This window comes from Belonocnema kinseyi, chromosome 9, assembly GCF_010883055.1.
Source record: "Belonocnema kinseyi isolate 2016_QV_RU_SX_M_011 chromosome 9, B_treatae_v1, whole genome shotgun sequence".
Taxonomy (NCBI): domain Eukaryota; kingdom Metazoa; phylum Arthropoda; class Insecta; order Hymenoptera; family Cynipidae; genus Belonocnema; species Belonocnema kinseyi.
Window position 1 is genome coordinate 115728428 of NC_046665.1, and position 15817 is coordinate 115744244.

General features: G+C 22.8%; 1 protein-coding gene across 1 annotated transcript in view; it reads left to right on the plus strand.

Moving 5' to 3' along the window:
* Positions 1–1364: 1364 nt before the first annotated feature.
* Positions 1365–15817, plus strand: part of LOC117180296 — a 16178-nt gene continuing 1725 nt past the window's right edge. The window contains exons 1-2 of the mRNA XM_033372712.1: positions 1365–1443; positions 15368–15746. Coding sequence (XP_033228603.1) covers positions 1404–1443; positions 15368–15723 — 396 coding nt within the window. The 5' untranslated portion in view covers positions 1365–1403 and the 3' untranslated portion in view covers positions 15724–15746. The remainder of the gene's footprint in view (positions 1444–15367; positions 15747–15817) is intronic.

Sequence of the window (15817 nt, forward strand, 5' to 3'; positions counted from 1 at the left end):
TTTTTCCGAAAACGAATTTTTCTGAAAACGATCCTGAAAAATATTTTTTTTTCTTCTGAAAATAGACGAACTGTTGCTGTTGGTTTATACGAACCGTGAACTACTTTTCAAACAAATGATTTTTATCAAAAGTAAATGAACGTTAAAAACTTATAAGAAGGTCAGTGAGGCTTTTAATCTCCCATGTCTTAATGGCTAATGTCTGAAAAATTCACGTATATAAGTGGCCCCGTATCAGCAAATAAATTTTTAATTTTACATTCTGTGATTTCTGGTACATTTTTTTATACGTCGATGATGAAGTTCTTCGTCCTCGTTTTAATTGTCATTTTTGCCCGTGAGTATGTATGAAGAAATCTATTAAATAAATCAAATAAAATTATTTTATTTTTCTTACATTCTATTTTCTTGAATCTTTTTAGTTTTTGTAAATATTTTTTTCTTAAATAAAACATGCATTTGAAATATTCCTAAAACTTCCTATATCGATCACATTAAATGTAAATTTTTCTTGAAGTAGTTAGTAAAAGTCATTTTGTTTAAATTAAATATAATTTTCATTATTTGGATCTAACTAAAAAGTAAGAGAAAACTCGAAACTTTCAGAAAAATCCACGACTTTCTAGCATTAATCTAATAGAAATAGTAATAAATAATAATAAATTGGTCTTGCGGAAACTCTAAATAATACATTTTTGTTTGTTTTGTAAAAAAGCAATACTAATTATATATTATATATTGTGATAAACATTAAAGATTCCTTTTATTTGGAAACGCAATTTATTCAGCAATTTCTGGTGAACACGGCCACTAAAAACATCTACGATCCAAAAAAATTACGTCAAGTATCAATTTTCATTTATAAACTATGCTGACTGTATTGATAAATTTTTTTAATTGGCTGAAGTTCTGCGTAATTGATGTTTTTGGTTGTGGTTATCGTGTTTCACCAGAAATTGCTGTATATGCTGCGATGAATGACTTAGGAACTTCAAAGTGGAGAGAGTGAATAAATAGAAGATTATTATATATATTTAATAGTTTATTAAAAAAATTTTCAGGTATCTCAGAATCCGAACATAAGAAGAGAGATAGCGTGTTAAAACTTTTGCCAACATATTTTGGTATCCAAAAAAATGATTGGTCGGCCAAATGTGACGGCCATGACCACAAAACTAAAATTGACAATGCGGAAAAAGCTTGGGCAGGTATCAGACAAACCTGTGCAGCTGTAAGATCACAAGTAGATGAGCATTTCAAACCTTCTCCATTGGAATACAATGTATATCTTAAAAAACAATCTGATAACAATGCCGATTACACAAAAGGGAAAAAAGATGTGATTAAAGCAGTCCTACCATGCGCATCAGATGAGGAGGTCGACAAACATATGAAGATCATTAATGCTTACACTTGCTGAAATGCGTAACAAATTCAACAACTGTAAGTTTGGTTTTGTATTTTACACATTTTTTTGTTTTAGTTTACTTTACATTATTTTCATTAAAGTAAATTACTTTACTTTAATGTATTTTACTTGGCATTACTTTACTGTGATTTGCTTTACTCTAATTTACATTATTTTACTTCACATTATTGTACTTTACAATATTGTACATGATGTAAACTTTACATTAATTTATTTTATTGCCCTTTAATTTACTTTGCTTGACTGTACTTTGTTCGATTTATTTTCCTTATCTTTGCTTTACGTTACTTCATTTTACTTAGCTTTATTTGCTTTACTTTGATTTACTTTACTTCACATTACTTTACATTACTTTACATGGTTTTATATTATTAAATTTGATTTAATCGACTGTATTTTACATTAAATTACTTAACATTTTTTACTTTATTTTACTTTATTTCAGTTCACTTTACTTTACTTTACTATACTTTACTTTACTTCACTTTACTTTACTTTGATTTACTTTACGTTACATTACTTTACTTTACTTGACTTTACTTTTTTATTATTTTGTAATATTTACTTTGCTATATTTTATTTCATTTCACTTTGAATTATTTTACTTCATTTTGCTTAAAATTACTTTACTTTTCTGTGTTTTACATTATTTTGCATATTTTATATTATTTTACTTTAATTGACTGTATAATTTACTTTAATTGACTGTACTTTGTTGGATTTCTTTTGCTTATCTTTGCTTTACGTTACTTCAGTTTACTTAGCTTTATTTGCTTTACTTTAATTTACTTTACTTCACATTACTTTACATTACTTTACATGGTTTTATATTAATAAATTTCATTTAATCTACTGTATTTTACATTAAATTACTTAACATTTTTTACTTTATTTTACTTTATTTCAGTTAACTTTACTTTATTTTACTATACTTTACTTTATTTCACTTTACTTTACTTTGATTTACTTTACGTTACATTACTTTACATTACTTGACTTTACTTTTTTATTATTTTATAATACTTACTTTGCTATATTTTATTTCATTTCACTTTGAATTATTTTACTTCATTTTGCTTAAAATTACTTTACTTTGCTTTGCTTTACATTATTTTGCATATTTTATATTATTTTACTTTAATTGACTGTATAATTTACTTTAATTGACTGTACTTTGTTGGATTTCTGTTGCTTATCTTTGCTATACGTTACTTCAGTTTACTTAGCTTTATTTGCTTTACTTTAATTTACTTTACTTCACATTACTTTACATTACTTTACATGGATTTATATTAATAAATTTCATTTAATCTACTGTATTTTACATTAAATTACTTAACATTTTTTACTTTATTTTACTTTATTTCAGTTCACTTTACTTTACTTTGATTTACTTTACGTTATATTACTTTACTTTACTTGACTTTACTTTTTTATTATTTTATAATATTTACTTTGCTATATTTTATTTCATTTCACTTTGAATTATTTTACTTCATTTTGCTTGAAATTACTTTACTTTGCTGTGCTTTACATTATTTTGCATATTTTATATTATTTTACTTTCCTTTGCCATACATTTTTTTATATTGATCTATTCTTCTTTACTTTACTTCACTTTATTTTATAATTTTTTCTTTGTTTGAAGCAAAAATAATTTTTTAAACAAAGCACAAATTTTTAATAACTACTTATTTTTCAAGTACATATCCTCATATTTGTTGTTGAGGTACCACAAATATAACTTGCCTAAGATTCTTCAGAGAACTTAAAAATATTTTTGAAATTTTGAAATTTGTCGAATTATAGCTCTAACGAAAAAGTTAAAATTTAATGCTAAACGTCCCAATAATGTGACGCGAGTTTTCTTGCTTTTTATCAAATTCAAATTAAATTAAATTGCAATTGACACTGTAAAATGCTAAAAATAAATTTACCCTAATTGATATTTTGACCAGAACAGATTTTATTTTGAAATAAAAAACAGTTAATTTTATCCAAAAATTATTAATTCCTAACTAGTTGCATTATTAATCAAAAGAAATGAAATTATTAGAAGAACAGACCAATTTTCTAAAAAAACAGTTTCATTTTGTACGATGAAAATTTAAACTTTCTACAAAATAGTTCATTTTAAACCAAAAATTTAAATTCTTAACTAAATACGTGAATAAATTTACAACAACAAAATTTTGATCAAATAGCTGAAACTTAAAAATAAGTTTCTTTTAAAATAAATTAATCTAAGACTTTCCTATATTTTCTAAAATTCTACAAAGTTCAAGGAATTGTACCAAAATCTTCCAGATTTTTTTCGACATTTTTAGAATTCTTTTGAAAACTTTTAATATTTTCTCTAAACACTTCGAAATTATTTTCTGAAATCTTCAGAAAATTTACGAATTATTAACCAAAATATATAAATCTCTTCAAATATAAAATTAGTATAAAATTTCTTTAAAACTCTTCAATATCTCATGAAATAATAGCAGTTGAAAAAAATTGTTTAATTCTGAAAAAAGGTTTTCCAGATTCTTTTTTTAAAGTTTCGGAAATATTTTGAAATGTATGAACACCTTTTTCAATATTCTTTTAGGATTCATTTTTTAAATTATATTATCATTTTTAATTGTCCCAAAGTTCTTAAGAAATATTTTTTGATTCTCTTGACACCTTTCCGAAATAATAAAATCTTTATCAAATCTTCCAGATTCTGTTTTGACACATTTTTTAAACTTTAAAATTTTAAATTAATTTTTAAATATGAAACGCAAATCAATCAAAGTTTTTCTAGGAATCTGAAGGAAAGTTGTTTACTTTCTTGAAAGCTTTCAAAATTCTCAGAAAGCTTATTTATACATTTTTGAATATCATAAAATGAAGATTTAGTTAACAATTTTTTGAATTTTAAATTATTTTTGAATTTTTTTTATGTTTTTTAAAATGATTCTAATTTTTATTAATTTTTTATAAGCCTCAAAATCTTGCAATTTCGTTTTTGAAAATTTTGGAAAATCTTTAAAATGTTTTTACATATGCTCTAAAATTTCATTTTTTTAAATTACAGATCATTTAAAATTTATTCACGAATCACCAGAAAAACTATTTATACTCTTGAAACCTTTAGAAATTATTCAAAGTTTTTCAAATTTTGTTCAGTAATTCTGAAAAAATTATACTTTTTTTGTATTGTTTAAATCTCTTCAATCTCAAAAATATTTGTGGATATTTTCGAAACTTCTAAATGCATCCTATAGTTAAATTTAAAAAAATTTCGAATTACTATTATTTCTTTCAATTTTCTTCTAAAGTTCATTTAATAAAAAATAATAATTTAGAAGTAAAAAGTTGAATCGATTTGAACATTTTCAGAAGTGTTACCTGAATAGTGAGAAAAAAGGCTTCAATTTGTCTCATTTATGACGATTTATGTTAAAAAAATAATTAAGGTTTGGGAATTTTTCAAATATTTTAATATTGAAAATTTGCATCTGAAAGAATTTGCTAGTATTTAAAAACCCGTAATTTCAAAAATAAAAAAGTTTGGAACATACAAATTTGCATATTACGACACGCTTAGATAATATTTTTAGCATTTTCTAGCGTATTTTCGTGCTATTATTCTGGGTTATTATTTTAAAAAAATAAGATTTTTTTTCAGAGCCACGAAAAAAATTGAAGCTGGCAAAAAAGTTGCAAGAGAACCTAAGGATAACATATATGATGACTTCTGATGTTTCTGCAATCTGATCATACCGTAATATTAAAAAATTAATTTATAATCCAGTAATTAGTCTCCACAGTGATGTGTAGATTTTGGAAATTAATAAATAAATCATTATTGTAACCAAACTATGTAAAATTAAATAAAATATTATGACTATCAGAATACCATATATCAATTCATAATTTTTAATTTTTATTTCAACCATTATTCTTTAGTCTATATTATATTTCATTCAAAATTTTATTACTATATTTTTAGTTATAACATATTTATATATTTCTTTTTATATTAGTTTATATATTTAATTATATATATCTGGTCAAAATTTTTATTATAAGGTTGAAAATTTAATTATTTTATGTAAAATTCCACCTCTAATTCTATTTTTTTTATAACCAAAAAAAAATTGGATTTATTTTTTTGTGAATTCAATCAAATTTCGAAGTGATCAGTCGCAGTCTTCAGGAAAAGTTTTTTTTTCTTGGAAACATTCGATTTTTTATATCTTTTTAAATTTTAAATCTTGCAGATTGTTTTTCGACATATTTTTAAATTAAAAAAAAATTAATATTTTTAATAAGAGCCTAAAATATTAAAAATTTCTCTAGGAATCTTGAGAATATTTTTTTCTTTTTGAAATCTTTCTAAATTCTTTAGAAAATGTTACGCGTCTTTTAGTTTTTAAAAATTAAAGTTGTGTTCCAAATTTTTTGAAATTATTTTTAACAAATTATTATTTTTTAATCTTTTTAAAAATGTTAAAGCCTTTGAAATATTATTAAGAAATCAAGATTGAATAAAAAAGATTCTTTTTACGGAAATAAAGCAAGGTTAAAAAAAATATTTAATTTTGATTTTAAACCAGTTATTGTTGAAAACGTTGTTGTTGGATGTGATGCAGCATTTTTAGACATATTTGCAGAAAATTTACTGCTTATTGTTTGAATAATAATGAAAATATTACACCATCGCGTTCTCTTTACTTAAATGTTCTATTTGTGTCATTTCCTATTTATGTAATTTTTCAAAAATTAATATAATATTGCTAAATTAATAAATAAAATAAATTAATCCAATTTGTAGTTTTCCACTACCGAATTTATAAACATTTTTTAAGTGTCCAAAAAACGAATAGAATAAAAAAGCTTCTCTAAAATTTCTATAATATGACCAACTTTTTATTTGCAAATACAAATTTTCGCAACTATTTTCCGATAAAATAACAATCTTTTCGAGTGTTGTTTTTAAAAAAGTCCGCCCTAAATTTGAAAGACCCAAAATTTCCAGTTTTCGCTTTACCTCAATGTCAAATTTAAACACATTTTTAATTTAATTTCAATTACAATTTCATTAATGTCAAACTTTAGTCCTACATTTGCGGTTAAAATAATTTTTTCTTCAGCAAAGAAAAAGCGAATTTATAACAAAATAATTAAATTTGCAACCAAACTGATTAATCTCTGATTTAGAATAATAATTTATCAAAAAAATTAGTAAAAGTTGATATTTTCACTGAAAATTGTTTTAATTTTTAATAATAAAGTAGAATTTTCCAAACTTATCTTTCTTAGTTGAAAATTAAGCAATTTATTTGAATATTTAATTACTTTTGTCAAAATTCAACTATGTTTGCTTGAAACTTAAACTATTTATTTTCAATATTAACTGCATGTTTAAAATTAACTTTTTTAATAAAAAATCATAGCGTCGTTTTAAGAATCCAACTTTTTTTGCGGAAAATTAATCTATTTTGTTGAAAATTCGTCTTTTTGGTGGAGAATTAATTTTCTTTTTTGAAAATGTATCTTTTTGGGTGTGAATTGAACTATTTTGCTTTTTTTTTAGTTTAGTGTAACCGGTAATTTTTTCAAAATTAATTTTCAAGCTGAAAACGTAACTATTCCATTTTTTTTGTTGAACATTTATATTTTTTAGTTAAAAATTCAACTATTTGATTGAAAATTTTAAACTTTTGATACAAAAGTTAACTATTTGGTTAGAATTATTATTCTTTAATTTTCCCTGTCAATCATGATTCTTTTGTATTATGTAATTTATTATGAAGTTAATTAGTGCCGGAATTTCGAAAAATCCAATTTTGGACTTATAGGGTTATTTTGATAACCCATAAAAAAGACTCATGGGGACGAAATTCAAAATGAAATATTTGATTCATATTCTATGGCTAATTGTGAATAAAATTTACAAAAATGTCTCTTTCTCTTATGGGAAATAAAATTCATGGGGGTTGTGGGACCTCTCAGAATAACATTAATTTTTTTTTTGGATTTATGTTAACAGAAATAAAATAATGTTAACTAGATCAAATGTATACATAATTCTTGTTTTTCCATTTTTAAACAATAATTGGTAAATCCGTACTTGATGGAGACGATGTGACCTATTTACGCATGTTTTCAAAACATTTCCTCTATATTGTTTCAATAAAGATGACAATGTTGAATTAATTAATATTTTTAAAGAGTTCATTAAGTTGGTCCAAAAATACATCGAAAATTTTTTTATCATTCTAGAGGACAAGCACCCCCCCCCCATAACCTAACTCGGAAAAGCTCAGTTTTTTGAAAAAGTGGAAAAAACACTACTTGTTATTAAATTTTTGGAAATTGATTATTTATTGGCATTTTTGAACTAATTTTTAATCATTCAATCAATTATTATTATTATTATTATTTAATTTTCAATATTTCCTGCAAGACATAAATTATTATTTTTTTAAATTAATTACTTTAATTAATTAATTAAAGTGAATGATGAGAATAATATTTTTTGTTGAAATTATTTTTAAATTGTTTAAATATTAAAAATTTTTTTCAAATTATGTTTTAATTCCAAATCATGAAAAGTTCGTATTTTCTGGAAATAATGACATGCGTGATAAATTTCGGGATTGATATTTTTTGTTTAAGACGTTTTACAATTCTTTAAATAATTTTTATTTGAATGCATTTTTTTCTGAAGAAAATATGAAAATTTAATATTTTCTTGAAGTAATGACACGTCTAATAAATGATAAGTGTCATTTTTCTTGATGAAATATTATTGAACTTTCAAGTAGATCAAGTAAAGAAGATGAAGTACCAAACAAAAAAGATGATTTGTCAATGCAAAAATATAATTAATATTTTTAGTTCAAAAAAATTATTTTCACCCAAAAATAAAATAATTTAAAAGAAAAATAGTTAAATTTTTAATAAGGTTGATGGACATTTTTAAATAAAACGATGAACTTTAAACAAAACAAATGAATTTTCAACTAGAGACGATAAAATGTCAACCAAAAATTTATTGGTTATATTTTCAGTTAAGAAATTTAAGGTTCAACCAGACAGATAAAGTCTTAATAAAATTGATGCAATAGTCTGCTGGAATAGGTACATTTTTAGGTGAAAAAATTAATTTTCAATAAAAAATTTTTTTGTTCAAAAAATAGTCACGTTTTTTACCCAATTCTTGGACTTTCAACTAAAAAGCTGAATCTTTAACCGGAATATTTAAATTTGAAGCAACAACAAAACTAAATTTTTATTCATTAGACAAATTTTCATCCAGATACATGGTTTTTCAATTAAAGAAGATAACTCGTCAAACAAAAAATGTAACAGTTATATTTTTAATAAAAAAACAATAATATTTAAAAAAAGTGTTGAATTTTCTATTAAAATGATCAAATGTTCAGCTGGAATGTTTTATTTTTAATTTAAAACAAATTAATTTTAGAATAAAAATAAAATAATTTAAAAATAAATAGTTGAATTTTTAAACAAGAATGAAAAATACGTTTTTTGAAGAAAATGCATGAATGTTCGAACAAAAAGAAAACACGTTTTTATTACAAATAGTCGAATTCTGAACTAAAAAAAATCAATTTTTAAACAAGAATTGAATAGTTGAATGTTACATTAAAAAATTAATTTTCAACTTAAGTAATGTATTTTTAACTGAAATAATAACTCATTTGTTTGAAATCAAACAGAAAATAGGTAAATTTTTAGATAAAAAAATCAGTGTTTAACTTGACTCGATTAAGTAAGATTGTCAGTTTAAACAAAAATATATTTTCAATAAAAATCAAAATAAGTCGTTGCGAAAGAAAAAAACGAGTTTTCAACGAAATAGCTTATTTTAAAAATAAAGAGATTAATTTTCAATAGAAATTATGAATCTTTAACAAAAAATTCATTTTCAATCAATGAATAAAATTTTCATTTGAGAACATTATGAATTCTGATTGAAAAATGTAATAGTATTTATTTCAATAAAATTTATTTTAATTATTAATTAGAAAAAGTTGCATTCAACCAAAATAGCTGAATTTTAAATATGAGTTGCATTTTAAACTAAAAAAGATTTTTCAATTATAAGAGAGTAAAAATTACAATTAAACTGTAGAGTTTTCAAGCAAAAAGTAATAATTTTTAACCAAAAAGATTAACTTTCTACCAAACAGGAGAAATCTGCAATAAAATAATGAAATTTCAAATTTAAAACAACACATTTTAACAAAAAATAGAATATTTAAATTTTCATTAAATAATATTTTAATACAGTAATGTAAAGCTGTGTTTACAAATGAAAAATTATTGTTATTTTATTTTATTTTTCCTCATACAAAAAATTAAGCATGCTCTATACGAAATTCCCCGACTTAAAAAAAGTCTTTCAGATGTGTCGGTATTTTATGTGTGATTAATTTCAAAAAAATTTACTTTTAAGGATTCACAATCAAAATAAAAATTTCGTAACGAGTAATAAATATTAAAATCATTTAAAATTTGTTTAAAAATACTTGCAAACTTCTCATTTGTCTAATAAAAAAATTCATGCTAAAAAATTTTTAAAGCCTGTCTTCAGCATGAATTTTAAGCAAGATTCCTATTTTTTATTTTCGTGGCATTTTCGGGGAATTAAAAAGTATTAATTCACGAAAAGTTAATTACAAGTACTTTTTATTCATTTTTATGTAAAATAATAATAATATATTATATTATAAAAAAAATTTGTTTGATTTGAAATAAAAATTTTGTTTCGTTACAAATAATCAGAAAAAATTAATTTCTTAAGATTTATTAAGTTCTTAATGAAGGTATAGTATCTTTTAATTTATTTATTTAATTTAAATAGAACAAAAACTATATTATAATGAAATTCTTACTTGTTTTAAAGAAAAAAAAGGAAAATTATTAATTTTAATTTTAATTCATCGACACATATAGTTTATTAACTATTAATTAATTATATTATTTATTTTACATATACTAGTATTTTTAATTAATGATTATCTATTGTAGGTTGCATTACCAAATAAAGGTATATTCCCCTAATTTAAATTAAACTTAAAAAAAAAACAACTTGAAAAATAATCTCCTAAATTTGAAAATAATATTTTTTAATTCTAGATAAAAGTTTTGTTTTTTTAGATCGAAGTTTATAACCCTGATAATTAGACTGTCATAAGAACTAATTTTTATACACCTGTTTTTTTTAAGGTAAATGAATTTGAGATACAAAGCGCTTCGCTATCTCTAAATTTTCCTTGGTTTGAAGGTTGTTTCGAACATTTCGGTATATAAATGGCTCGTCGTCAACATCCGGTTATTATTACGAAAAGTTAAAAAAATCCTATATTCTGTCTTTTCTTATATATTTTTATAAAAGTGCACGATGAAATTCGTAATCATTGTTTTTATTGCATTTTCTGCCGGTGAGTACGTAAATAATTCAAAATTATTTAACTCTTAAAGAACCCACCGTAAAATAATTTCATAAAGGCCATATGGGGTCTCACTGATCCCACCGACTTAAAATAACTCTCAGACGAAAATAATTTTTTTTAAATCATCAGCGATAGAAAAAATAAATAAAAAAATAGTTTTAGAGCTTTAGGGATAACTTATCTATTCGAAAAAAAATAATTAAAAAAAATAAAGACAATCGCAAAATACGTGCGGTCCTAGTGACCCCATGTGTCCTTTCAGGGTTAAATAAATTATTTATAATTTTTACGGAATTAATTTCATGAATTTTAAAATGGTATTTGTCTTTAAACACAAAAAACGTAGATACTGCGTCTTCAAAAATGTTTAAAAAATAATAAGGAAGGAAAATTTTAATGCAGTAGGGATATTTTATTTATCGGTAGACATAAAATTTCACTTTCTTTTAACATTTTTTGAGAAAAATTTCTATTAGGGTTGCTACAAAATACTAAATTTGAAATTCCCTGACTTTTCCTTAAACAATTTTTTATTTTCTCGTATTGCACATTTTTCTTTCAGATCAATTTTCCAACTGTAGATCAATAATGTTAATACAGCAAGATTTTTTTCTAAATTTAATTTAAACGGTTTTATTTTGTAACTCTAAAAGACGAATTTTTTACTAAAAATAAAAAAAAAATAAAATTTAGTTCCAACGAATAATTTTCAACCAAATAGTAACAAATTTTCAGAACAAGGAAGCTAAATTTTCAACAAAGTTGGTAAAACTTCGATGAAAAATGAATTATTAACAAAAGTGTAATAACATATATTTTTACGAAAAATATTTTAATTATTATTCAAAAACCAAAAAAATAAAGTAAAATTAAGAGAGCAAGTTTAAATTTTCAACCAACAAAAAAGTTTAAGTTTTGAAAGAACAAAAGCCTCGAAAAAAAAGTTCAATTTTGGAGTCAGAAAAAGGAATTTCCTATAAAAAATTTAAATTTGCATCACGAAAATTGAATTATAATTCAAAAATGTGAATTTTCTACGAAAAAATTTAATTTTCAACCTTAAAAAATGAATTTCAATAAAATAACTAAATTTTCAACTAAAAAAGAAAAACTTTCAAACAAAATTCTAATATTTATATTTTCAGTAAAAAAATTAATTTTCTACTAAGAAAAAAACTAATATTTAACAAAATAGTAAAATTTTCAAACCTTGAAATTAATTTTTGACTAAGATAATAAATCTTAATTGAAAAAGATGAATTTGTACCCAAAAATAGAATAGTAAAATTTTTTTAATAAAAATTAATTTAGAAAAAGATAATTTTTTAACAAAATAGTTTGATTTTCAAATCAAGAAATCAATTTTTAACCGAAAATGGTATAGAAATTTGCTTAAAAATTACTTTTTGTAAGGAAATTCTCGATCTTTTTGTTTTAAGTTCAAAATAGAGATGTGTTAGGTGGAAATTCAATAATTTCCTTGAAAATTCGTCTTATTGGTATAAAAATTATCTCAATAGTTGAAATTTAATCTTTTTAGTTGAAAAATTTAGTTTAATTTAGTTTATTATTAATTTAATTCAGATTAATTTCTACTTGTGTGATTGAAAATTGAAATACTTTTTATTTTGTGGAAAATTAATCTTTTTTGAAAAAAACTAATTTTTTGTTGTTGCAAAAATTAATTTTTTTTCTAAAAAGATGAATTTTTAATAAAATATTGTAATTCTCAATCCAAGAAATGAATCTTTTAAAAAAGATTACTAATCTTCAACTAAAAAAGATAAACTTTAAACAACAAAAATTTAATTTTTCAGTAAAAAAAAAATTAGGAAAAAATGAATTTTCATCAATATAGTTTAATTTTCATTTCAAGGAATGCATTTTTAACCTAAAATAGAAAAGTTTAATTCAGTTAAATAATATAGTTCAAGTTTAAGTTAAAGAAATCACCTGGATGAATTTTTAACCAAATATTGTTATAAAAGGACAAAAATATATCACGACAAATAATCATTCTCACAATAATTTTTATATTTTAATCCTTTCTAAATGGTTAAAATTTATGTAATCGTAACTTATTTCTGTTTAAAAATGTAAGCATTCTTAAATTACTAACTTTACACTAAGTTGTTAAAAATGATTAATTTTCAATATTTGGATTGATTAAAAAATGCAGTCTAATAGGGTATGCCGGAATCTTGAAAGGCCGTGTTTCGCCAGAAATTGCTGAATAGGCTGCGATGAATGGACAGACGCGTTGACCTATAAGGTTTATTTTTCTCAGAGATTTATAATCCAGGTGATTTTTCTGAGGAGAAAAAACATTAATTTATTTGTTGTCCAGTTTCGACAAGGGTCATGCAAGCGAACAAAGCTCAAGCCTAAAATGAGTTTCTAAGAAATTTACCTAAAAAAATTAAAACACTAGTTTCTTCTCTGTGTGAAGAATAAAATAGGAGATTCATCTCAACGTTAATTTGTTATCATATTCATTATTTGAAAAAATAAATAATAAACCTTCATGAAGGCAGGACAAAGACAAAATTTTTCCGATTTTCTACCTGTGGAAGACAAATGTTTTTTTTATAAATATTAAAAAATCTATTAAATTAATGAAAATGTCAATCTATTAAAGTTGTTATTCATAATCCAATCAATCTTTTAAACTTATTTCTTTATATTCTCATTTGAGAATTAAAATATTTGTTTTGAAACTCCTGTATTTTTTTAGAAATTAACTTTTATTGGTAGAAAATTAATCTTTTTGGTTTGAAACTAATTTCTTGGCTTACAATTTATTTTTCATTCAGAATAATTTTTTTACGAAAATTTAACTATTCATTCTTTTAGTAGAAAATAAATACTTTTTGCTAGAAATCTAATCTTCTTGGTTGAAAATTCATCTGTCTGGTTAAAATAATTTTTTTACTAAACATCCAACTATTTAGTTAAAAATTCGTATGACTTCATTTTTTTTATTAAAATTAATTTTCTTTATTGAAGATTTTACTATTTGGTTAAAAAAAAGTCTTCTTCTAGTTTAAAAATTTATGTTAATAATTTAAAATGTAAGTATTTTATGTTTTGTTAAGAATTTATCATTTTTATTCAAAAATTCATGTATTTTGTTGAAAAATATTCTTTTTGGTCAAAAATTTATTTTTTGGGTTGAGATACGCAATTTTAGTTAAAACTCTTATATCACTGGAAAACGAACTATTCTTTTTTTTCGCTCAAAAATCATCTGTTTGGTTCACAATTGTACTATTTCATTAAATTTTTTTTATTGAAAATTCAACTACAAATTCTGTCTTTTGACCAAATTAATATTTTTCATAAATTAAAATCTTAGATCTTCTGTTGAAAATCCATGTATTTTGTTTTTAAAAAATCTTATGTGATAGAAAATTTATCTTTTAAGTTAAGAATACAATTATTTGGTTAAGAATGAATTTTGTTGCTGAAGATACATAATTTTTGTAAATTAAGATACATTGAAGATATATTAATTTTGTTTAAAGAAATTGTTGAACATTTATTTGATTAAGTAGTAGATTTATTTTTATTCTTTGGAATAAAATTTATTTTTGCAACTAAAAATTTAACCATGCTATTTTTTGTGGTAATATTCTACTTTTTCTCATAGAAATTTCATCTTTTTGGTTGAAAATTCATCTGTTTATTTCAAAATTTAAATGTTTTCTTGAAAATGAATTTTTTTTAGTTAAAAAATTGTTTAAATAAAAATGTAACTAATTTAACTTTGGTTAAAATTTATTTCTTCACTCAGGCATTTTACTATTTTTATAAAAATTCTTTTATTTTATGTAAATTGTTTTCTGATTGATAATATTGAACTATTCTATTTCCGGTCAAAAACTTATCTTTTTAAGTTTAAAATTCATTTATATTGTTTTAAATTTGCCGTTTTAGTAGAAAATTCATCTTTTGGGGTTAAAATTCAACTATTTTTTAAAAATAAATATACTAGTTAACAAATTTTTAATTCACTTGAAAATTCATTTAATTAGTTAAAAATGCCACCAATTCCTTGAACAGTTGTCTCATAATTAAAAATCATTTTTTTTTTTTTTAGGAAAAAAGGTAACTATTCTATTTTCTTTAATTTATCGGTTTTATTAAGAAATTCATTTCTTAGGTTGAAAACTTTTTTTCTCGGATAAAAATTCAATTTTTCCAATTGAAAATTCATTTTTTCGGGTTGACAATATAACAATTTTTAAAAAAAGTTAAAATGATATTGAATTCATAAAACAGATTTAATATCCGAGAAAAAATTCGTACACAACATCGGAATACCGAACCAATGACGTGTAAGCCCGTGTTTCACCAGAAATTGCTGAATAAGCTGCGATGAATGGGTATAGGATCCTGCATGTGGAAGGAATGAATGAATTAATCGTATTTTATAATATATAGTAATCTAACCATTTATTTCAAACAAAATAAGGGTTCGCGGGATCTAACGCTGAGAAGGAGGACATAAAACATATATTAAAAGAATATTTTGATATAAAGCCTGAGGAGCTGAAGGAACAATGTGACGGCAACGATTATGAGACTAGGTTGGCCAACGCGAAGAAAGCTAAAAAAATTCTAAAAAATGCTACTAATGCTATATTAAAAGATGGAATGGCGCACTTTCAACCTACTGATGCGGACTTTGGTCCTTATGTTGGTAATCAATGTGAAATCAGTGAAGATGTTCAAAAAGCGAAACTAGATATGATCAAAGCAGCGCTACCATGCGCGTCGCAAGAGAGAATTGACCAAGCAGTGAAATACTCTTTAACTCACACTTGCTAAAACCTATGAGAAATTAAGCAACTGTAAGTTGATTTAATGTTTTATATAAATCCCATCCCATCCCATCCCATCCCATCCCATCCCATCCCATCCC